The sequence below is a fragment of the Dreissena polymorpha genome, chromosome 5 (assembly GCF_020536995.1).
Source record: "Dreissena polymorpha isolate Duluth1 chromosome 5, UMN_Dpol_1.0, whole genome shotgun sequence".
Taxonomy (NCBI): domain Eukaryota; kingdom Metazoa; phylum Mollusca; class Bivalvia; order Myida; family Dreissenidae; genus Dreissena; species Dreissena polymorpha.
This window is the reverse complement of record NC_068359.1, coordinates 21,938,915-21,965,257: the sequence shown is the minus strand read 5'-3', so window position 1 is coordinate 21,965,257 and position 26,343 is coordinate 21,938,915. Positions and strand designations below refer to the sequence as shown.

Sequence of the window (26,343 nt, the reverse complement as noted above, 5' to 3'; positions counted from 1 at the left end):
ATTTAAGTAGGGCTGATTTCAATCATTGGCATGTGCACTCTGTAATGGTACAAAAACAAACCCAGGAAAAATGTGAATTGGTAAGCTGTGATATGGCAGAAATACTGTTGGAAAAAACCCCACTATATATATACCAACTTAACAAACAGCTATTTTATTTTCTGGAAAGTTATTTTTTATAACCATTCTATTGCTTTCATTGTTTAATTTCTCTGGAAACAAAAAAGATTGGCACATTTTTTATAAACTAAGATACTTATGTACATGTGTGTGTAAACGTACTGAACCAGGCTGTATGAAAAAGTTGTACAGAATGCATTTGAAGTGTTACTAAGAAATTTTTAAATAGGTATTGGTTTGCTGGCATTGTTCTATGGGAAAATGATGTGTCCTTTAATAGTGTTTTTTTTTTTCAAAACTGAATAAGAGAGGACAAATTTCAATGGTTAACTTTAATTGCATTATATTAAGGAAATTATGTTTGAGGAAGAGATCCATTTGTGGGCATTTGAGTCTTCTTAAAGTCCCTGAACATGAAATAACATAATCATACTGGTTATTTAACCATGCCAGCTTGTAATGAGTAAGATTATTTATTTCCACTGACTGTCTACCAATTAAATCAATCTATTAAACTATGTTAAATGAATGTTTATAAACAACATTTGAAGGACCATAACAAATACTGTTGAAGCTGTTCCCTGCATTGTAAACTGCTTCTTTCTTTAAGTGCTTTATAAAATTCTAATAGCTTTTTTACAAGCCACTCGACAAATCAATAAATATTCAGAAAATTAATTATATATGCATGCATTATACTACTTATTAAGTATGTACTCTTTGTATCACAAAATAATGTTTGAATTGAATACATTATAAATATGTAAATGAGGATATTTCTGCATTTGTAAAACACGTTTTGCTGTCATTAAGATTAGAAATAAAATTGCAATGATGCAGACATAAAATATGGTGCATAGTACACTATTGTCTTGATAATTTATTTATTTTGTAATGAAATTATTAATTGCTTAGCTCCTTTACATAAGACCAACAGTACAAACCTGTCAACTTGTAAATAATATGAGTTGTACACCCATATATCATGCAAAAATGTGTCTTATGCCTGAATAATCAGGAGTTACACAGTTTGCTATAAAGTCACAAAAGGTTATGTGGCCACATTTGCAGATAGGGTCGATCAAGACTAAACTGCGCAGATTTGTGGGCTGGTTTGGAGATATTTTGGCCTCGTATGTCAAAAAACCCATTTGCCATCTGTATATTCATATTCACTTATTGATTATTTATGTATTTATACCCCAATTACCATTGGTAATGGGGGCTATATAGGAATCACTTTGTTGGTCGGTCAGTCTGTCGGTCTGTCTGTCCCAAAAAATTCATCAGATCTTCACCAAACTTGGCCAGAAGTTGTATCTAAATGATGTCTAGGTCAAGTTTGAATATGGGTCATGCCGGGTCAAAAACTAGGTCACGGGGTCACTTAGTGTGTTTTAAACCGAAAGTTTGTTTGGATCATAACTATGTCATTTATCATTAGATTTTAAAATGACTTGGTACATTTGTTCACCATCATGGGACGGTGTGTCATCTGAAAGAAGTACGTCGATATATCCAAGGTCAAGGTCACACTTGGAGTTCAAAGGTCAAATGCTTGTCCAGGCTATTTATTGTGAGATTTTAAAATAACTTGATACAGTTGTTCACAGTCATTGGATGATGTGTCATGCAAAAGAATTACGTCGATATCTCTAAGGTCAAAGTTACACTTTGAGTTCAAAGGTCAAAAATGGCCATAAATGATCTTGTCCAGTCCATAACTATGTCATTTATTGTGAGATTTTAATTTTTTTAAATTACTCTGTACATTTGTTCACAATCATTAGATGTTGTGTCATTCAAAAGAATTACGTCGATATCTCCAAGGTCAAGGTTACACTTTGAGTTCCAAAGTCAAAAATGGCCATAAATGATCTTGTTCGGGCTATAACTATGTCATTCATTGTGAGATTTTAAATTTAATCGGTTCATTTTTTCACAGTCATTTAACGGTGTGTCATGCCAAAGATTTAGGTGGATATCTCCAAGGTCAAGGTCACACTTCAAAAGTAAAAAATGGCCATAAATGAGCTTGTACTGGCCATAACTATGTATTATTGTGAGATTTTATAATGACTGTGTACATTAATTTTGTTCACAGTAATTGGACGGCGTGTCATGTGAAAGAATTCAAGAGTTCAAAGGTCAAAATGGCCATGAATGATAAAATGGCATTATCATAATTCATTCTTAAAAATTGCCATACATTAGCTTCTCTTGTTTTGTGAAGACAACATGCAAAATAGTCTGTGTCAATGCAGCATGTGGGGGTATACTTCACGACTGTGACAAAGCTCTTGTTATGTACTGAGACAAATTATTAGTACTGCTGTTTCTGTTTTCACTTTTATTATAACATGAAATATTTGTATTAGTTCAAACATGTGCAAGGATTAAACTGCATAACACAATTGTTTTAACACATTTATTACTCAACAAAAAGTAACGCTAAATATGCTACACAACTTGATGTTGATAAATTCTGATAGTGGACTATAATGATCTTTAAATATTAATAAAACATTAATGAATTCTTTGTAAAGCATAACTTATGAGTGAAGATTAAAAGTGTGTGAGTTTTGTAAATTAATGTTATTTCGGCAAAACATGATTTTTTTTGTTTTGACCTTTATTAGTATTTCGGCAATACATGAATTTAGACCTTTATTAGTATTTTGCTTGTCTTGTGTAAGTTGTTGATAAGTGTTATAATGCTATTGGAGTAGAATTATAACGTTGACATTCAAGTAATTGAACTTGACTGTAAGATGAAAAAAATATAATTAATTGATCATTACGTTATTTATTATATACAGTCTTTATCGTAACGATATTTCTCACAACAGTACCAATTGTAATGGCATTTTCATACATTCCTGCCTTAATGTTAGTATCAGGTTTATGTTTGTAAGCAATACAAGACTGGTGTGTTTCTCTAAAGCGTCAGTTCTTTTGGTGGTTTTCAGTGCGCCAGGAGTGGGCAGTACATGAAGACGGGGCCTTTGCCTACCATCTACAGAGTGAGGAAAGTATGTCAAGTAACTGATACACAGTAGATGGGATCAGGGTCTTCACATTTTGGGAAAATCCATTTTATGTCCATAACACATTGTATTTTTTGGTCAAATTTGGGGCCCAAATGACTGCCTTAAATTCACAACTGAAGGTTTCCATAGAAAAATAATAATTAAAAAATAATATTCTCAACATTTAGATCTCCCATCCAGCTCCATAAATTGAGCCTTAGAAACTATAATACAGAAAACACTTTTATTCTCAACTTATTAGTATTTTTAAGTAACAAAAACAATAACCTCAATTTCCCAATTTTAGTCAACACAATTCAAATTAATATTCCCAATCAAAATGACTGGCACCTTTTCCAAATCGGTGGAGAAAAACAATGCTGTCCTATTTTATACTGATTGTAGCATTTATACAATTAGTATAGTGGTGCTGTTTGCAATTTTAAAACAATTCCAAATTGGTCACCTTATAGTTTTCTATCACCCATGTAACTTCTACAAAGACAAACATTCATAATGCACGGAGCTGCAGAATGTTGTTTCTTTGTGTTACCATTAGTACATCAATTTGTCAGTGAAATATTATTCGGGTAAAATAAATGATATCATTGTTAGTGTCCACAAGGTTGTGATGATTATGATGAGGATGATGATGATGATTGCTGCTGCTGCTGATGTCCATGATGGTGGTGGTGTTGGTGATTACACAACACACATTATTTTCAATTAACTTATAAACACATAACTACAAATCCAACAAAAATCTCTATACATCTAACTCATGTTAAATCTAAACCAACAGTTACACATACTTTTATCTTCAGGGCTACAAGCAATTACACTAAATGTACATTAACAATCAAGACATAGACACCTTGTTATTATCTTGTTTACCAGCTCTTCTCTTCTGACCAGAAAGCTTGCAAGGTGTTATCCATGTAACTCTTTGTTTTCAAGTCAGTGTAGCTATTGGGGACAGTGGTAGGAGGGCGGGGCTCTTTGTTTAGCCATTGGGGCATGTCATGTTGTGGTGATTATTTTGCTGGCTGCTGTCCAGAATATATGAGTCACGTTCTGAGAAAACTGGGCATAATGCATGTGCGTAAAGTGTCGTCCAAGAGTATCCGGTGCAGTCTGCAAAAGCTCATCTGGGATAACACTTGCCACCTACTGGTAGAGTGGATTTCTTTTAGAAGAGATCTTTAAATGAAAACTGTGACGACACTTAACGCACATGCATTAAGCCCAGTTTTCCAAGAAAGAGGTTCATAAGTTAATTGCTCAGTGACTGCAGATACCTGTTTTTTGTAGTCCACTTAAATGATTTGTTTGCAACTAAGCATTTTAAAAAATATGATTTTTTGTGTGGATATTCTGGGTTTAATGAATGTGTGTAAATTGTTGCCCCAGATAAGCCTGTGTATTCTGTGCAGTTTACACAGGCTAATCAATGACAACACTTGCGGCCTAAACTGGATCTGCTCTAATGAGAGGCATACTTCAAACTAAAAATACCATAAATGAAAAAAGTGTTCTCCCTGATTAGCCTGTGCTGACTGCACAGTTTAATCTGAGAGGGCCCTTATGCACATTTACTCAATTAATATTACCATGGAAAACTTTTTGCAATTTCCAGTTGACCGCCACTACGGATTGAATCGCTTCAACAATAGGACAGTCAGGGTTGACATTCCGATCGCCAAAATTGTTCAGACAGATGAAGAATTGCGACTGCAAAATGAGCGTTTCCAGGAGCTTCAGGCATTGAATGCTCAGTATGTGTCCTAACTGTTGGTTTCTTGGAATATTACAATTTTATATTTAATATTTAAAAAATTAGTCAGGCTCTTGACAAACGGGGCTTAATGCATGTGCGTCAAGTGTCGCCCTGATTAGACTGTCCAATTTATGTGTTTTCGAAACTGACGAAGTCGATTTAGGTGTGAAATTGCCATGTTCCTGTGAATTACTATCATCCACCACATGGAGCGACGCTTCCACCATGGTTAAATACTAAAAACAACTTATAAACTTTACAAAATAAGTCCAAATATTCTTAAAAATTGTAAGACTTAAAAGCACTTCCGACCGTTTTCACGCTTAAAGTAAAACTGATTGGCGCATGCATATTCACGCCGATCTTGATCAAGCAGACGCTTGCTACCGTATTTATGTCGTAAATTCGCAAGCATTTGAGCGAGTCTGACCAAAACACGGCAGTATTATCCTATATGTAAACAAAGTATGACTGGTAAGTTTAACTCATAAAATTAAAATTGTAATTTGATTTCAAATTTATGAATTTTCAGTTAAATGGAATTTCTCTAAGAAAATACTTTTTTTTAATTTAAAAAAGAACCATTAAAGTGGAAAATTTCGTCCCTTATTACCCTGTGCTTATCACAGGCTTATCTGAGATGACACTTTCGGCACATGCATTAATCCCTCTTTTCTTAAAGCAAAGCTGATACTAAATATTTGAAAATAGATCAGTTGTATTTGTATTTACAGTTGTATATAGTGATTATATGCAAATCCTTTAGATCTTAGAGACATTTTTGAGTCAGTTGCCAACCATTGCTTTGTGTCTCTGGAAAAAATGTTGTAAATGCTGCATGAGTGGGGATTGAACCAGGAACTTCCAAGATCAACTCTGACCTAATTCGACTGGTTCAGGAGGTTTTCTTCGGAGCCCAATTTTAACCACAAGATCGCTTTTGAATTTTAAACATGTATTAATTGTGGATTGTAAATGGCGAAATCATGACAAAATTTTGGTCAGATGGCAATAAATATAGATAAAGAAAGTTTACATGGGTTGATATCCATGTAGAGACTTAAACCATTGCACTGTTACTAGGTGAGCCAAACAAGTCGGTTGCTGAAAACTTGCTGTGCACTTTAAGATATGTTATTTATCACAATAATAAATTTCTGTACACATCTAAACAGAAAAAATGACTCACATGGGTTATTGTAACCATCAAGATGCTGGGTTACACATCAAAAAGTAATGGTAACCTTGGGTATTTCCATGTCCACATGAAAATCTCATAGTTGACCATCAAGATGCTGTAAAACCCATGGTGATCTCACGAAAACATTCAACACTTCTGATGGGATTGTTATGGTTTACATGGATATGTCATCACAATCATGGCAATCTCACTGTAGACATCCCAATAACATTCATGGTAGCAATTGCAGTATTTAAAATAACCATGGGCATAATATGTTACCAACGCCTTTTTCTGGCCATTTAAGGAAAATGCAATTTCTGGATTTGGAATTTTTGGGGTCAAAAAGTCCACTGATTTTGGAAAAAGTTATTAAACATAACACCATAAAATAGTTCAAATTATAAGAACAAAATCATGAAATTAAAGTTTTAAGTTAAATATTTTTTTTTTAGCTCACCTGAGCACAACAGGCTCATGTTGAGCTTTTGTGATCGCCTTTTGTCAGTCGTACGTTGTCCGTTGTGCGGCGTCAACATTTGCCTTGTTAACTCTGTAGATGCCACATTTATTGTCCAATCTTCATGAAATTTGGTCAGAAGATTAGTCTCAATAATATCTTGGATGAGTTCGAAAATGGATAAGTTTACTTGAAAAACATGGCTGCCAAGGGGCGGGGCATTTTTCCTTATATGGCTATATATGGCTATTGTAAAATCTTGTTAACACTCTAGAGGCCACATTTATTGTCCGATCTTCATGAAACTTGGTCAGAAGATTCATCCCAATAATATCTTGGAAGAGTTTGAAAAAAGTTTCGGTTGCTTAAAAAGCATGGCCACCAGGGGGCGGGGCATTTTTCCTTATATGGCTATATATATGGCTGTTGTAAAACCTTGTTAACACTCTAGGGCCACATTTATTGCCCAATCTTCATGAAATTTGGTCAGAAGATTGGTCTCAATGATATATTGGATCAGTTCGAAAATGGTTACATTTGCTTGAAAAACATGGCTGCCAAGGGACGGGGCATTTTTCCTTATATGACTATACATGGCTATAGTAAAATCTTGTTAACACTCTAGAGGCCACATTTATTGTCCGATCTTCATGAAACTTTGACAGAAGATTCATCCCAATAATATCTTGGACAAGTTAAAAAATGATGCCGGTTGGTTGAAAAACATGGCCGCCAGGGGCGGATCATTTTTCTAAATATGGCTATTGTAAAACCTTGTTAACACTCTAGAGGCCACATTTATTTTCCGATCTTCATGAAATTTGGTCAGAAGATTGGTCTCAATGATACCTTGGATGAGATTGAAAATGGTTACGTTTGCTTGAAAAACATGGCTGCCAAGTGATGGGACATTTTTTCTTATATGGCTATAGTGAAATCTTGTTAACACTCTAGAGGCCACACTTATTGTCCGATCTTCATGAAACTTAGTAAGAAGATTCATCCCAATAATATCTTGGAAAAGTTCAAAAATGATGCCGGTTGGTTGAAAAATATGGCCGCCTGGAGGGCGGGGCATTTTTCCATATATTGCTATAGTAAAACCTTGTTAACACTCTAGAGGCCACATTTATTTTCTGATCTTCATGAAACTTTGTCAGAAGATTGGTCCCAATGATATCTTGAATGTGTTCGAAATTGGTGTTGGTTGCTTTTAAAACATGCCACTAGGGGGCGGGGCATTTTTCCTAATATGGCGCTTTAGTAAAACCTTATTAATACTCCAGAGGCCACATTTATTGTTCGATCATCATGAAACTTGGTCACAAGATTTTTACCAATGATATCTTGGATGAGTTCGAAAATGGTTCCGGTTGGTGGAAAAACATGGCCGCCAAGGGGGTGTGGCATTTTTCCTTATATAGCTATAGTAAAACCTTGTTAACAATCTAGAAGCCATATTTATCGTGCAATCATCATGAAACTTTGTCAGACGATTTGTCCCAATTATATCTTGGACAAGTTTTAAAATGGTTCCAGTTGCTTGAAAAACATGGTCACCAGGGGGCGGGCATTGTTCCTAATATGGCTTCATGAATCTTCATGAAACTTTGTCAGAATATTTTTTTTTTAATGATATCAAGGATGTGTATGAAAATGGTTCTTGTCTGTTCAAAAACATGGCTGCCAGGGTGTTCACTAGTCATGAAAGTTGGTAAGAACATTTTGTTCTAATGACATCTTGGGCTGCACAGAACAGGTCAGTTCCTTTGAATCTCAGGTGAGCTACTTTGGGCCTTTCAGGCACTCTTGTTTCGTTTTGAATGCTGTTTTTTTCAAACTGAAATTTGCTTACCATTTAGATTTATGAATGGGTCTGTTTAACGAACCCAGAGATATGGCTGATAAAGGCTTGTTACTGCAATCTGGAGATGCTAATTAAACAAAGCAATGCCGAACTTCACAATATTCTATTAATGATATGATAACTATGGTAACATGCTGGTTTCCAGAGCAGAGGAGGATGAGAGGATTGCCAAGCAGCTGTTGGAGCAGGAGCAGCTCCAGAATGAGGCTCACAAGATGGCCATAGAGCTCACAGATGAGGTAAAACACTGCAGCAGAATGGCATAAATTACATAGAGCTCACAGATGAGGTAAAACACTGCAGCAGAATGGTATAAATTACATAGAGCTCACAGATGAGGTAAAACACTGCAGCAGAGTGGTATAAATTACATACAGCTCACAGATGAGGTAAAACACTGCAGCAGAATGGTATAAACTACATAAAGCTCACAGATGAGGTAAAACACTGCAGCAGAATGGTATAAATTACATAGAGCTCACAGATGACGTAAAACACTGCAGCAGAATGGTATAAATTACATAGAGCTCACAGATGAGAAAAAACACTGCAGCAGAATGGTATAAATAACATAGAGCTCACAGATGAGGTAAAACACTGCAGCGGAATGGTATAAATTACATAGAGCTCACAGATGAGGTAAAACACTGCAGCAGAATGGTATTAATTACATAGAGCTCACAAATGAGGTAAAACAATGCAGCAGAATAGTATAAATAACATAGAACTCACAGACGAGGTAAAACACTGCAGCAGAATGGTATAAATTACATAGAGCTCACAGATGAGGTAAAACACTGCAGCAGAATGGTATAAATAACATAGAGCTCACAGATGAGCTAAAACACTGCAGCAGAATGGTATAAATTCATAGAGCTCACAGACGAGGTAAAACACTGCAGCAGAATGGTATAAATTACATAGAGCTCACAAATGAGGTAAAACACTGCATGCAGAATGGTATAAATTACATAGAGCCCACAGATGAAGTAAAACACTGCATGCAGAATGGTATAAATTACATAGAGCTCACAGATAAGGTAAAACACTGCAGCAGAATGGTATAAATTACATAGAGCTCACAGATGAGCTAATACACTGCAACAGAGTGGTATAAATTACATAGAGCTCACAGATGAGGTAAAACACTGCAGCAGAATGGTATAAATTACATAGAGCTCACAGATGAGCTTATACACTGCAGCAGAGTGGTATAAATTTCATATAGCTCACATATGAGGTAAAAACACTGCAGCAGAATGGTATAAATTACATAGAGCTCACAGATGAGGTAAAACACTGCAGCAGAATGGTATAAATTACATAGAGCTCACAGACGAGGTAAAACACTGCAGCAGAATGGTATAAATTACATAGAGCTGACAGACGAGGTAAAACACTGCAGCAGAATGGTATAAATTACATAGAGCTCACAGATGAGGTAAAACACTGCATCAGAATGGTATAAATTACATAGAGCTCACAGATGAGGTAAAACACTGCAGCAGAATGGTATAAATTACATAGAGCTCACAGACGAGGTAAAACACTGCAGCAGAATGGTATAAATTACATAGAGCTCACAGACGAGGTAAAACACTGCAGCAGAATGGTATAAATTACATAGAGCTCACAGACGAGGTAAAACACTGCAGCAGAATGATATATACATGTGTAAAAGAGTTCTGTATTTTCCTGAAGTTGGGGATTTTTTTAAGGCCCCTGTGGTCCAGTTAAAATATTGACAGAATTATTGAAAATACACTGCATCCAGAATGTTATTAGCCTTGTTTTGGGAAAGCGGGGCTAAATGCATGTGCGTAAAGTGTCGGCCCAAATTTGCTTGTGTAGTTTGCACAGACTAATCAGGGACAACACTTTCTTCTTAAATGATACATGTATTTTGTTTCATGGAAGTCTCAGCTAAGGTAAAATCCAGTTTATGCGGTAAGTGTTGTCCTTGATTAGCCTGTGTGGATGGCACAGGCTTGGATGGGACAACACTTTATTGGTATGCATTAAGTTCAGTTTTCCCTGAACACAAAAAAGTCTGGGGTAAGCGATGTTTGGCCATTCCTCTCCACGTGGTTATCAAGCAATGGAATCTCTTATCCTTGGCTTCCATTGTTTCTCATTTAAGTTAGCAGTGGTTTTGTGTGTTAATAGAACACTGCAAAGTGCCCACAGTAGGCTGATAGTTCATATGAGCACAATACCTCTGTATGTCAGGAGTCAGAGGAAGGGGGATATGTCAGTGAGAATTGCTTAAAGATTGAACAAGGCCTGGTACGTTTACAATCCCGTTTACAATCCCGTGTTTATCTCTTCACTGTTATTTCTCCTTGTAATGGTACATGCATGCTATGCAGTCAGTGAAAGCTGAGATAAAAACACCTCCTTGGCTGATTAAAACAATGCACAAGACCATTGCTGTGTCAGCCTCAAGAAATAGAGAATTTGGAGTGAGAGGCTTTAAAGATTGTACTGTTCATCCATGAATATTGGCACAATGCAGCTGTCTGTGTCAAATCATGGGTCATTGGCGATTATGAAATGTTTCTGTTATGGAATATCTTTGTTAGTGGATTTTTTTTAAATGTATGTATAGGTAGCTAATATGCAGACAATGTATGTTTGCACTTTTTTTATATTTTTATGTCCCCCACCACTATAGTGGGGGACATATTGTTTTTGCCCTGTCTGTTGGTTGGTTGGTCTGTTGGTTTGCGCCAACTTTAACATTTGCAATAACTTTTGCAATATTGAAGATAGCAACTTGATATTTGGCATGCATATGTATCTCATGGAGCTGCACATTTTGAGTGGTGAAAGGTCAAGGTCATCCTTCAAGGTCAAAGGTCAAAAATACTAAGTCAAAGCGGAGCAGAAGGGGACATGGTGTTTCTCACAAACACATTTCTTGTTTTTATTATTATTGGTATTTGGATTAACTTTTAAAGTCTATTTTTGTGGAATTGTCTAGTTTCTTGTTGTATCATGTAGAATTTTAAATGTAATTAAAAATATATTAAACTATCAAAGATATTCATCATCAAATAATTAGTCACAGTCATTATATTAAGTGACTGGCCGAAAATGTATCTTAACTATAAAAGCGGTAGAAAAGTGAGCGTGATGCCTTGGGACAACTCTTGTATTTCATCCATTCAGGAGTTTGCCAAGAGTGTACAGGAGAAAGAGAAGAAGCGATACGAGCGATACCTGGAGAAGAAGCGGCTGCAGAAGCTGAAGAAGGAGCGAGAGCAGATAGAGAGAACACAGCAGCAGCGTACGGAGGAGGCCAGACTACATGTGAGACAGACTTCAGGTGGGACACGTAAGATCAAAAACTAGGTCACTTGGTCAAATTACAAAAAAAATGCTCATATATATCTTCGAGTTGGAAATGAAGCTTTGAAAACTTTAACTTATTTAGAAAGATCTTATATTTGATTTCATTTTTGAAGAGAATACACTTGTCAAAATGGGCATCTGAGTGGTAAACGGTTTAAGAAAGTATTTAAAATGTAATGTTGCATTACACCTTGATCTATTTTTAAGCAAATTACACCTTGATCTATTTTTAGGCAGCACAGATGACCTTGAGGAGCACATGGGTGACCTTGACCTCCACGAAGGTCAAAACCAGAGGTATTGTTGCAGGTAGTGGGACCTTTACTAACACTGTCCCCTGTCACCACTCCTCTGCCCATCATTAGTAGCTTTTCACCATTTTGAGTATGTGTCCAGGGCCCTTAGGATTAGGCAAAATTGTGTCTTTTGTTCTTAAAATTAGGAAATGTTGCTGTTGTAATTTGTTTACCAATTCTTTTTTTAAATTGAGAATAAAAATGTTTTTCAATTAAGTGTTTTCTAAGGTTCTACATACTGAGCTGATTAGGGAGATGAACTCAATCTTGTGAAACTCATATTTTTTAAATTTTGTTTTGATTTAAACCTTTATTTTTATGCAGACTATGGGAACAATGTATGAATTTGTTGAGATTTGGAATGGGCCCAAATTCTACCCTGCTTTCTGTCTGATACCGAATAAGATGTTGCCCATGCCTCTAAAGTGAGTCCGGTAGCATCATGTTGTTGGTCTTTCTGTTTGTTCAAGTGCATTCTAAGGGTAATTTTAGTAAGAACATTTAACGTTTGACAAATACATTTGAAAATGTTTGTGTTGGTGTGTTGTAAATTTTCTGTTTAAGATTGGATTTTATTTTTGAAGAGTCTTTTCCTATTTATAGTTAATCGTTCAAAATCTTGTAGAGCCAAAATATTGCAAACTGGTTCAACTTGCTTCATTACAAATACATTCTGTTTTGTATAATGTACTCTTTAGTGTAGGTAGTTGGTAGCATGTATTTCTAATAAGAATTGTGTACAACATTTCTAATAAGAATCGTGTGCAATCTATGGAACAATCAAAACATTATATATTTGGAAAAAAAAAATATGAAAAAATTGACATGTAAACACAATTGCCATGGCACCTATGATTTGTTTCTAATTCCCAGCATTGTGTAATATTGACATCTTAGCCTGCCACTTCAGAGCATATTGAGCCTCATTTTGCCAGAATTAGTTGATGAATTTTTTCACATTTAGAAATAATTTTCTTTAAATTGCTTCTGTAATACATTTACGGCTAAAATAGCGAATAACAGTTTGACTAATATTAGTTGTGTTTTCATTGTTTGTAATCTGATGTTAGTACCCTGTAATAATCTACACAAAAGGCCACAATACATACAATATATTATTGAAATTAGGCTGTATACCAATCTAAACAAAACAGCATACCAATAAAACATGAACGATTATACAATATTTCTTTTTTCAAATGAATGCAAAAAATATAAGCCACGCTCCTGGAAAACAAATCTTCATGCTTGTACATGTATGTAAAGTGTCACCCCTTATTACTCTGTGCAGTCTGCACAGGCTTATCAGGGACAATACTTTCAGCCTAGACTGGACTTTTTAAGAATATACTGCCTTTAAATGAAAAATGCCATCAATGCCCTGTTTTCCATGGGCTTATATATATTTTCCACCTGCATACCTTGTCTTTGTCCCTGTGTGGAATATAGTGTGTGAAATGCATGAAACTACTTACACTTGTCTGTGGGCATGTCTTGAGGTGAAGGTCATGTGGTTGAAGATTTTTAACATCTTCAAGGTTGGCTTTAGAAAATCTTAGATTGGTAGACCAATGTTTGCAGAAGTTAAACAATTTCTTGTAGTATCAGTTGTAGAAATTATCCTTATGTTGAGAAAACTGGGCTTGATGCATGTGCATTCAGTGTCCCGTGTGCTTGCTGCTATAGCTTATCTGGGACTACTTTATGCATGTGCATTAACCCTTTGCATGCTGGGAAATTTGTCGTCTGCTAAAATGTCATCTGCTTAATTTCTGAAATTAGCATTTTCTTCGAATTTTTTCAAAGAATATTATCAGAATAACAAACAGTTTGGATCCTGATGAGACGCCACGTTCTGTGGCGTCTCATCTGGATCCAAACTGTTTGCAAAGGCCTTCAAAATTCTGTTCCCGCACTGAAAGGGTTAAACCTTGTTTTCCAAGAGGGAGGCTCAAATTCAACAGGGTGATATTTGTTTTTTTTCATAGTTCTTAGTGCTGTCAATTCTTCCTATGCTTGTCAACAGTAGTTTTAAGCTATCATCATTTTGATTTATTTATATATTTTCTTATGGTCAACAGTAATGCTGGCAATAATGTGTTTATAAAATAAGAGTAAATATAAGCTATATCAGCTATGCCATAACCTACAATTTTTGCAATTAAACTTTTTATGTGCATTAGTTTTCCTTATTGCTTTCTTAGATTATACATGCATGCTTTTGCATATCAGATTTTTATGCCCCCGTATGGATAGATCATTGGTATATTGTTTTTGTCCTGTCGGTATGTCATTCTGTCCAAAACTTTAACCTTAAAAGTTTGATAACTTTTGCAATATTGAAGATAGCACCTTGATATTTGGCATGCATGTGTATCTCATGGAGCTGCTCATTTTGGGTGGTGAAAAGTCAAGGTCAAGGTCATCCTTCAAGGTCAAAGGTGAAATATAATTTTTTTTTTCTTTCCTAAAACTTTAACCTTGGTTAAAGTTTTATCATAACTTTTATAAAATTGAACACAGCAACTTCATATTTGGCATGCATGTGTATCTCGTGGAGCTTCACATTTTGAGTGGTGAAAGGTCAAGGTCAACCTTCAAGGTAAAAGGTAAAAAAAAAATCATTTCTCCATTCAATCTCTTACTTACTTCTTGTGGAGCTGCACATTTTGAGTGGTGAAAGGTCAAGGTCATCCTTCAAGAACAAAGGTAAAAAAAAAATCAAAGCGGCACATTAGGGGGCATTGTGTTTCTGACAAACACATCTCTTGTTTCAACATAATTTTAGAATCTTATTTGGTATTCTGGGGAAATGGAAGACAGCTTTTGACTTTAAGGTCACATGAGCCCAGTCTTATGATTCAGAACAGTCTTTACTTTTGAGCTCAACTAAGCTGAGTTTTGAGTTTCCACTTAGCTGAGTATGGAGAACGTCTGTCAGCTCTCAATAATCTCAAATCTCAGCATTATGAATATAGACATTATGTGACATATCCCTTCTCAAACTCAGAATTAGGTCACTTTCAAATTTTTATCTTAACTATAAGAATATACACATATTAATCCTTAAACTCACGGATGAGTCAGACTCAAATAACAAAAAAGACAACCTCTGTGAACGGCAAATCAGACAAGATGGTCAAAATCATCTTAACCCTTTCCCCCATAAGAAGCGAAGTGAAATTGGCTTTTGCAACCAGCATAAAACCAGAACAGCCTGCAAGTAACTTGCAGTCTGTTCAGGTTTTATGCTGTTTGCTGCTCATCAGTGTCTAAGGGTGGGAAATGAAGCCTTTAAAACTTGAATCTAGTAAGAAAGGTCTTTAATTAAATGTAACTTTCTAAGAGACTACAAATGTGTAAAAATAAGTGGTATAGGGTTAATAATTGTGAAAACAAATTAACCCTTTGCATGCTGGGTAATTTGTTGTCTGCTAAAATGTCGTCTGCTGAATTTCTAAAATTAGCATTTTCTTTGATTTTTTTTCAAAGAATACTATCAGAATAGCAAACAGTTTGGATCCTGATGAGACGCCACGTTCTGTGGCGTCTCATCTGGATCCAAACTGTTTGCAAAGGCCTTTAAAATTCGGTTCCCGCACTGAAAGGGTTAAGGTGAGTCAGACTATTTATCATGATACTAGGCTTTTGTGAAATGCTTTGCTTGAAGATCATCAAAATTATCTGCAGAATGTTAATCCATTTATGCCTAGTGGACTCTCCCATCCTTCTAAATTGGATCAATTTATTAAAAAAATTAGGGATGTCTAGTATATTTATTTCTATATTTAGAATATTTCTTACAGAAATTCCTTTCAGCAAACAGCGCAGACCCTGATGAGACGCCGCGTCATGTGGCGTCTCATCTGGGTCTACACTGTTTGCCAAGGCCTTTTTTCTAGACACTAGGCATAAATGGGTTAATTATTCCTGAGGAGAGGAAGAAGCAATACAATTTTGAGGTCAATGTGTCAAAGGTCAAGGTCACGGGCGTGTATCATGAAAATTGTTTCCAAATATTATCCAGACAATGTCTAGAATCAGTCGCAGGTTGTTCAGGTTAATGTTGTTTGTGTCTCATCTGTACAATTTTGTTGAAAGTGAAGCCTTTAAATTATGAATCTATGAAGACAGGTTTCTATTTAATGTGATTTCTAAGGGATTACAAATGCATCAAAGTGAGAGAGTATCTAGGTGGTAAAGGGTTAACACATGTTAACTTAATTAGTTGTTTTACATGATCAACTCAGTCTTGGTAACATGAATTTTTAGCTCATCTATTTTTTGAAAAAAAATTATGAGCTATTGTCATCACCTTGGCGTCGGCGTCGGCGTTGGCGTTGGCGTTGGCGTTGGCGTTGGCGTCGGCGTCCGGTTAAGTTTTGCGTTTAGGTCCACTTTTCTCAGAAAGTATCAATGCTATTGCATTCAAACTTGGTACACTTACTTACTATCATGAGGGGACTGGGCAGGCAAAGTTAGATAACTCTGGCGTGCATTTTGACAGAATTATGTGCCCTTTTTATACTTAAAAAATTGAAAATTTTGGTTAAGTTTTGCGTTTAGTTCCACTTTTCTCAGTAAGTATCAATGCTATTGCATTCAAACTTGGTACACTTACTTACTATCATGAGGGGACTGGGCAGGCAAATTTAGATAACTCTGGCATGCATTTTGACAGAATTATGTGCCCTTTTTATACTTAGAAAATTGACAATTTTGGTTAAGTTTTGTGTTTAGGTCCATTTTATTCCTTAAGCATTAAAGCTATTGCTTTCATACTTGCAACACTTACTAACTATCATAAGGGGACTGTGCAGGCAAAGTAATGTAACTCTGACTGGCATTTTGACAGAATTATGTGCCCTTTTTATACTTAGAAAATTGAAAATTTGATTAAGTTTTGTGTTTAGGTCCACTTTATTCCTACAGTATCAAAGCTATTGCTTTCATACTTGCAAGATTTATGAACTATCATAAGGGGACCGTGCAGGCAAAGTTATGTAACTCTGACTGGCATTTGAACGGAATTATGGGCCCTTTATACTTAGAAAATTGAAAATTTGGTTAAGATTTATGTTTTGGTCCACTTTACCCCTAAAGTATCATAGATATTGCTTTCATACTTGGAACACTCACAAACTATCATAAGGGTACAGTAAAAGGACAAGTTGCATAACTCTGGTTGTCATTGTTACGGAATTATGGCCCTTTTTTGACTTAGTAACTTTTAATATATGGTTAAATTTTGTGTTTCGATCCACTTTACTTCTTAAGTATCAAGGCTATTGCTTTCAAACTTCAAATACTTACATGCTATCATGAGGTTACTGTACCTGGCAACTTTAATTTTACTTTGACCTTTGAATGACCTTGACTCTCAAGGTCAAATTATTAAATTTTGCTAAAATTGCCATAACTTCTTTATTTATGATTAGATTTGATTGATACTTTGATGAAACTACTCTTACCTGACATACCACAATAGACTCCACCCAAACCATCCCCCGTGCCCTCCCCTCCCCCCCTCCCCCCTCCCCCCCCTCCCCCCCCCTATTTTTTTTTTTTTATTTTTTTTTTTTTTTAAGATCATCTCACAAATGACCACCACACCCTCACACTATACCCCCCCCCCCCCACCCCCCCCCCCCCCCCCTAATTTTTTTTTTTTTTTTTTTTTTTTTTTTTTTTTTTTAAGATCATCTCACAAATTACCACCACACCCTCACACTATACCCCCCCCCCCCATTTTTTTTTAAAAAATGGTTATGTTTGAAATACCGTCCAACCATCGCACCCAAACCCCCCCCCCCCCCCCCCCCCCCCCCCATCGCCCCCCCAACCCCCCCCCCCCCGGATTTTTTTTTTTTTTTTTTTTTTTTCGCTTTTTTGGAAGATAATGTAATAAATGTCCACAACCCCACACTATACACCCCTCTTCACTCCACTCCTCCCTCCTTTGTGATTGAAAATGAGAGTCCCTTCACCTTTAAAAAGAAAATAGATGAGCGGTCTGCACCCGCAAGGCGGTGCTCTTGTTTTTAAATCTTGTAAGAAGAAAAAAGCACACAGCCGCTCTGCATTGAAGCCTTGTTGTCTCCATAGTTACAGGGTGACCCCAAGTGGCAAGATCGAGGATGACGGTGACTTCTCTGACTTCTACAAGCTGCCCGACCACGTGGACCCCGCACACAGGCAGGTGCTCCAGGAACTGCAGGATGAGGAGCTGGCCAAGCTGCTGCAGGAGCAGGAACACAAGGTGGGGACAAGGGGCATAACTCTGGTCAACCAAATAACTTAACTCTGGTCGACCAAGGTACATAACTCGGGTCATTTTTGTGGAAGTTTTTTTAAACCTATTTATGTTTAAGTAGACAAAGTCTATAAGCAGGAACAGTGAAAACTAAATATGTTTCCTACAAAAATATACATTTGTGATGAAAATTTTTCTCCCTTTTATGCAGCGTACAAAGGCGGAGGTTGACCGGGCGAAGCTGCGGGAGATAGAGGCTCAGGACGCGCGTCTGGCAGAGATCATGCAGGAGCAGGAGAAGATACGACTGAAGAAGGCCAAGCAGAAGTGGAAAGAGGAACAAGAGGCTAAACGTGCACAGGTAGGGGAGGTGCATGTGTGCGTGTCTGAGTTTAGTTCAGGGCTGCCCATGGCTCAAAAGTTTCTTTAGCCAAATTCGCCTTGCTATGGCAAAATTCTTCTATTTTTGGCTAAGTTTAAGTTTTAATGAAGAAAAAGGTGTAGCCAAATTTGAGTTGAGTTGTGGTAAAACTGGGCTTAAAGCATGTGTGCAAGGTGTCATCCTTGATTAGCTTGTGCGATCTGCACAGGCTAATCAGGGATGACACTTTTGGCCTTTAAGTTAACAGACTTTAAACTGAGAAGGGACTTAGTTTAAAAGGAAAATACCATAAATGCGGAAAATGTTCTTTGTAAGCTGGTATTGACTTCCCAGGCTAATCTGGGATTACACTTTATGCACATGCATTAAGGCCAGTTTTCACAAAATGTGATATTTATTTATTCAAGGACTTTCTCAAAGTTTTCTTTAGGAGCTTTATGATTACGGACTCAGGCAAAATATCCAAAGATTGCTTAACTTAAGAAACATTTTATCCAATGTTGTGTTTTAGGAAAATATTCACATTCAAGTTACTATCTGAATTTCAATGTTTCATTCAGAGAGTATGCCACACCAACATGTTCAGTCTTTGATCTTTCATACTATACACAAGCTCTTTTGGTTGGCTAGATCTTTTGGAAGTTCAAGAGTTCTTGACTTGCACTCTTGGGTTTGTTAATTGTCTCCTCACCTTGGCAACATCATGAATTATTTGTAGATATGAGCCTCGTTTTGAGAAAATGGGGCTTAATGCATGTGTATAAAGTGGTGTGTTCCATTAGTCTTTTTTTTGCAGTTTGGGAAGACACTTTTGTCCTGGACAGGATTTTTGTTTGGAAAAACTTCCTTTTAAATAAATGAAAAATCTAAGAAAGCAGAAAGTGTTGTCTTTTATAAGGCTGTGCGCACTGCACAGGCTTATCTGGAAGGACACTCAACATATGAATAAAGCCCAGTTTCCCAAGAACGCGGCTCATATTGACATCTCTCTGTTTTACACAGGAGGCAGCCCAGAGACCCCCACCTCTGCCCCGCCGGCCTGCCGACCATGACCACCGCCGGTACCGACGTAACAGCTTCATTCTCTCCATGGAGAACAATGGCGGAGATGGGGATCAGCAGGATGACCTTTCCAGTCCGGGGTCGTCTGATGACTTCATTCCAGCTGACGACCCAAGGCTGCAGCCTACTCTGGGACATAGACTTGCAGATCAAGCCTCTACTGAGAGACATAGATCTGGTCAGGCCTCTGAGAGACATAGATCTGGTCAGGCCTCAGAGAGACATGGATCTGATCAGCAGGCTTCTGAGAGACATAGATCTGATCAGGCCTCTGAGAGACATAGATCTGGTCAAGATTCTGAGAGACTCAGATCAGTTCATGCATCAAATGGACAGAGGTCTGATCCAAGAAGACAAGCTTCTGGTGATATGTCATTAAACCACTCAGGAGGTGGCTCTCGTGAGATTATGCAAAACTTTCAAAATGTGCAAAAAGTGAAAAACACAAACTTGAATAACACTCGAAATCAACCGGATTTTAACCCAGCAATTTTGCCACAAGATAAGCCAGACGTTGAACGATGGCTGGCTTCACAGCCCCCAGATGCTTTACGTCGTCGGTTGCGTTCGGAGGAAAGTGATCAGATGTTTGACTCGCCCTCACCACCTAATAGCCTGCAGGACGATGAAGCATTCTCACATAATGGGTAAGTAAATATGAGCCTCGCTCTGGGAAAACAGGGCTTAACACTTTACCACTTAAATATGTATTTTGAAGCATTTGTAGTCCCTTAGAAAGTTAAATTTAACTTAAGACCTTTCTTACTAAATTCTCAAGTTTTAAAGGTTTCATTTCCAACCCTTAGTTACTGATGAGCAGCAAACAGCATACATTTTTGCAGGCTGTTCTGGTTTTATGCTGGTTGCAAAAGCCATTTTCACTTTGCTTCTTATGGGGGAAAGAGTTAATGTATTAGCGTAGAGGCGTTTGTATCATTTTTGTACAGATTTTATAATGAGCTAGTATTATGGCAATGCCATTGATGTCATACATTAGTTTATAGTATTGCATTTTTCAGTTGGTGACATACATATGTGCCACATTCTTGGAAAACAGGGCTTAAATATATGTGTGTAAAGTGTTGTCAGCCAGAATAGCCAGTGCAGTCTACACAGGCGAATCAGTGACAACACTTTCTGCTTTTATGGTGTTTTTTGTTTAAAGAGAGTATCTTTTTAGCACAAAATGCAGCTTAGGCAGAAAGTATCATCCAGATCTGCACAGACTTATTTGGGATGACACTTAACGCACATGCATTTAACCCTGTTGTCTTAGAGTTTAGCTCATATCTCTTTGTACTGATATATCATTAATGATCTTGACCCCTCTATCTTCCTCCCTCCTTATATCTGTCTGTTGGTAGACCTTTTTCCTTGCGTTACGATGATGTTCTATTGATCTTCTTCAAGCAGTTTAAAGAGCTATGTGAGCATTTTATCTTCCCCAAGGTCCATAATCAGCCAAATCACCTTAAAATTGAGTTATTACCTTTGAATTGTATAAAATGGTTACTGTTTAGCCATTTCTGACTGTTTTAAGCCCACAAGGCTTGCGGTTCAGGTTAACAAATAACAACATTTATCATTTTTGAATGCAAACCTCATATTCTAGATGTGCTTGGTATTCTCAATAACTATGTCTTTTCAGACTAAGTCGCTCTCACCACCACAATGTGACGGCCGATACGGGGTCCCACTATGCAGTCAGTGACCCATTCAACTTCAATATCGCCACGGCGATAGACCCCACGTACACAAGGCGAACGTCTGAAGGGGTAACGGAGAGGAAACAGCCCGTGAATCATTCACAGCACAGGCCCCCTGTGGCCTTAGAAGGTAATATACTTACTCAGGAATTTTCTAGATTTGAGCCTTGTTCTAAGAAAAAAGGACTTAACCCTTTGCATGCTGGGAAATTTGTCGTCTGCAAAAATGTCGTCTGCTGAATTTCTAAAATTAGCATTTTCTTCGATTTTTTTTTCAAAGAATACTATCAGAATAGCAAACAGTTTGGATCCTGATGAGACGCCATGTTCTGTGGCGTCTCATCTGGATCCAAACTGTTTGCAAAGGCCTTTAAAATTCTGTTCCCGCACTGAAAGGGTTAATGCATATGCCCAATGCATGTGCACAAAATGTTGTCCCAGATTATCTTGTGCAGTCTGCTCAGGCTAATTGGTGACAACACTTTCTGCATAATCTGGATTTTCTCTAAGGAGAGGAAATACCAGAAAAGTGGAAATTGTCATCCCTAATTAGCATTTGCACACTGCATAAGCTTTTGTTGGACAACACTTTATGCACATGCATTAAGCCCCTTTTTACCAGAGCAAGTCTCATAAAAAAATCCCACTCATCTGGGGTTACAAACCGAGCTAACCCATTGAAATTCTTGGAATAAAGGTGTACCATATCTACTTTCAGGGCTAGCGCTGGCCCAACATTTCTTTGAGCCAACCAGATTTCGTTTTTCGGCGCGCGAAAAGTGGTTTTGAAATAATAATATATACTATCAACTTGTTCATATTTCTTTTCATGACAACACGGGCATATTACATATAATATAACATGCAGTTTTCAATATAGATATAATTATTATGGTACTTTTTTAAGTACAAACATAAATTAATGTGTGCATGTACACTTAACAGTGGAGTATGTTGTCCTAAATTTGAAATCCTGAAAATTAGGCCGGAGGTCTTAGAACCAGGAACCCAACAGGAATAAAGAGAAAAGCCACCAACCCCACCTAGAGACTTACAAATTGTTCTTTGTTATAGTCTTACCAATTGCAATTTCAAGTGAATACAATTCTACAATGATATAACCCAAATCGTCTGTATTACCTCATGTGTATTCGGCATTCTATTTCTTCTATAAAGAACTCCGAAAATAAATTTAAATCAGCGATAAATAATGTATCCGAAAACGACAGTCGGAAAAATTGTACGCGTTCTGCACTTGAAATAAATTTTGCATATCGTCTGATTGCAGAAAATGAAAATCGGTAGCCTAGCAAATACGTAATAAATATACCATTTGGTTGACATTTTTCTTTACAATAGCATTGCTTGTGGGTAAAAACAACTTAATTATCACCTTTTATTTCAAACGATAACGTTGATAATCGTCAGAAAGGTGTAACATCATCAACATAGAACTAATTATTTAATGATCATTCTTTAATTCAGATCGATAGTCGGTAGACAGGTCTAAAGTGATCAACTGGAAAATTATTTATTGTTGCTCTTGTCATTTGTTTATCTTTAAATATGATGTTTGCCATCGGCTGATAAATTGTTGGCAGACGACAATATCAACTGTGTCTACGCATGATTGACCCAATATTATGTGTGAGTGAACTCAATGTTGATTGGCCAGCTACCACGTGCGCTTCAATAACAATAAGGTCAAGCGATGTCTCATGTTCTGGTGCAGACCGGTTTTTCGTTTATTGTTCAGTTTGCGAACACTTTTAATTAAACATAGAGAAAACTATAGAAAACCAGTCTGGATTTAAATGGCGGATAATTTCAATGAAGATTTGCGAGATTTTAGCATTTTCGCAAATCAGAATTTTCTTGAGCCAATTTCTCATTATTTTCGCAAATGGCTCAAATGGCGAACGACAGCGCGAGCCCTGACTTTGATAATCTGAAGGGCGCTTCCATTGGTCCATTAAATGGGTCAACTTTGTGTGAACCTACAGATTAAATGGGGTTTCCAAAGTTGCGAAGAGATTGTAACTATTACATGTAAGGGTGTCATTAACTTTTTTTAAATGCCAAGAAAGCTTGACATATACTTTTTTGCTCGACTATTATATATGAAATATATATAGTGGAGCTATCCTACTCACCCCGGCGTTAGCGTTAGCGTGCAAATGTTAAAGTTTGCGTACCACCCCAAAGATTTCCTATGTCCTTTGATATATTGCTTTTATATTTTGCATACTTCTTTACCAACATGACCCCAATCTATAAACAAGAGCAGACAACTGTATCAAGCATTTTGACAGAATTATTGCCCTTTTTATACATAAAATATGCATATTATTGATAAATCTATGTTAAAGTATGCGTACCACCTCAAATATTTTTTATGTCCTTTGACATATTGCTTTTATATATTGCATACTTCTTTAACAACATGACCCCAATCTATAAACAAGAGCAGACAACTGTATCACAGTATCAAGCATTTTGACAGAATTATTGCCCCTTTTATACTTAAGAATATGCATATTATTGATAAATCCATGTTAAAGTTTGCGTACCACCTCAAATATTTTCTATGTCCTTTGACATATTGCTTTCATATTTCGCATACTTCTTTACCAACATGATCCCAATCTATAAGGGCAGACAACTGTATCAAGCATTTTGATAGAATTATGGCCCCTTTTATACTTAGATAATTGAACATTTTGCTTAAATTGCCATAACTTCTTTATTTATGATCACATTTGATTCATACTTTGACAAAACAACACTTACCCCCAAAAAAAAAATAATTTTTGTTTTTCTTATTTTTGAAAGATCATCTATTAAATGACCACACACCTACATTATACCCCCCCCCCCCTCTCCATGATGGCTTACGTTATACTGTCAAGCACTCGAATAGTCGAGCGCGCTGTCCTTTGACAGCTCTTGTTAATCTTTCTAGATCCATTTCAAAGTGAAGTTTTTGTAAACCAAAAATGGGGGTATTTTTTTCCCCTTGCTTGGGTGTTTCCAGAAAAAGACTGATGGGTAATCTTTCTTACAACATCCAAGCCCAACCCTAGTATTATTTTCACCTTTCATTTGATAATTGCCAAACCATTGAATATTCATTATCGTTAAAAGTTTCAACCTTTACTTGATTATTGTTAATCTTGTCTTCCTTCATTTTATCAATCGCAATGTTTTCATCCATAATTTGTTCCTATTTTCGCCCATCATGTGATAAATGTTAATATTTTGCCCGTAACATGTTTATTGTTCATGTTTTCATGCTTCATTTAATCATTGTTCATGTTTTTACCCTTCATCTGAGAATTGCTCATGTTTTCGACCATCACTATTTATGTGTCACCACCAATTGATGATTGTTAATGTTTATATGTCACCCACCATTTGATCATTGTAATGTTTTTTACCATCACTTGATCATTTCCCAACGATAGAATCATTTGAGATTGAGTGGGAGCCTTGTTACCAAGGCAGCCTGCGGCGGAGCGCCATCTATAGTTTCTATGACAACACTTGTCGACGCTGTGGTTATTATGGTAACAAAGAATCACTGTTTGACCTATGGAAATGTATTTGTGTGAACTGTGTGTTTTTATTATATAGTTATCATGTTGAATATTAAAATTTGATAGGTAAACAAATTCATAAAGTTTTAAATGTGTTAACTAAATTTAAGATTCGAAAGAAATTGTTAACTGAACATTTTCAAAGAAGTCACTTTAATCTAAAGCTCAGGTAATATTGTTTATAACAATGTAGAAAAATAGAATTTGCTATGTATGCAAACATGTTTACACTTATTTTGTATGAAGGAATTATGAATCTCCAAAAAGTGAAGTCATTAAACTATTAAACTTATTAAAAACTGTAGATACTTTTAAATAGATTATGCACTTTAGAAATGCAATTTTAGTTTTTAGTTGTCACAAAACAGTAATATAATAGAATGAATGATGGGATGGGTTCAATGGTTTACTGTTACTACAATAATTTTAAGGGTGGAGAAGGTATAAGAAAAAATATTGCCCCATTTTTGCAAAAATGACCATGTGTCATCTAACTTCAATGTCACATAGTAACGTTTTGCACCCATGGGGCGATATGCTGTGTTATTAATTAGATTGCACAAAGAATGCACTGTAGTACACTGCAACTCCGTTATATCGCGGTTTGCAGGGGCCAAAGATCTGGATATATCAGGCGCGTGACATAACTTGTCAGGTCATTCATGCGTGTATATGTGTGGATTAGCATAGTTTGGTATTTTCAAAATGCGTTATTTATCTACCTTATTGCATTTTGTGTTAAATCCATGTGTTATATATGTGTAAAACATATACACATTAATCCATATAAGTATTTAAAAATGTGTTTCATGAATTTGTTACCGGAAAAGCATCACCACTTTTTATTGTTCATGAAACATGACAAAATCTAGCCACAAATGCATGTAAACACTTCTTGTGTATTTCCTGTAAATTAATTGTACTTATTAAAAGCAGGCAAAAATTAGACCTCATGTACAATGTCACATCATCCTTCCTCATGGAAAGCATGAACATACTGAAATGTAAGCTATTTTCACGGAATCTAAACATCAATGTATGGAAAAAACTTACAGAAATAAACTGCTTTTTTATACTCTTGTATAAAATTTTGCAGACAGAAACACAAAATGTGCAGTTTGTTTGTTAATGATTGCTAATATTTGAATAGTTTTTGTCTATGTTTTTCTCATTTTGAGGTTGGAGCCTCAATCTGGGAAATCAGGGTCTAATGCATTTGTGTAAAGAGTTGTCCCATATTAGCCTGTGCAATCCACATGGG

At 36.4% G+C, this 26,343-nt stretch overlaps 1 protein-coding gene and 1 long non-coding RNA gene across 5 annotated transcripts in view; both read left to right on the top strand.

Moving 5' to 3' along the window:
* Positions 1–26,343, top strand: part of LOC127832034 (trichohyalin-like) — a 37,943-nt gene that overhangs the window by 4,666 nt on the left and 6,934 nt on the right. Inside the window, exons 2-10 of one of the 4 annotated variants that reach the window (XM_052357172.1) lie at positions 3,090–3,152; positions 4,786–4,924; positions 8,579–8,672; positions 11,605–11,761; positions 12,021–12,084; positions 18,189–18,342; positions 18,548–18,697; positions 19,721–20,427; positions 21,429–21,616. In XM_052357172.1, the coding sequence (XP_052213132.1) occupies positions 3,090–3,152; positions 4,786–4,924; positions 8,579–8,672; positions 11,605–11,761; positions 12,021–12,084; positions 18,189–18,342; positions 18,548–18,697; positions 19,721–20,427; positions 21,429–21,616 (1,716 nt within the window). Of the gene's footprint in view, positions 1–3,089; positions 3,153–4,785; positions 4,925–8,578; positions 8,673–11,604; positions 11,771–12,020; positions 12,097–18,188; positions 18,343–18,547; positions 18,698–19,720; positions 20,428–21,428; positions 21,617–26,343 lie in introns of all 4 variants that reach the window. The other 3 variants (XM_052357170.1, XM_052357171.1, XM_052357169.1) reach the window with 3 other exon arrangements.
* Positions 9,718–10,436, top strand: LOC127832040 (uncharacterized). The gene is made up of 3 exons (XR_008026638.1): positions 9,718–9,774; positions 9,825–9,874; positions 9,925–10,436. It is a non-coding gene; the product is annotated as an uncharacterized LOC127832040 (long non-coding RNA).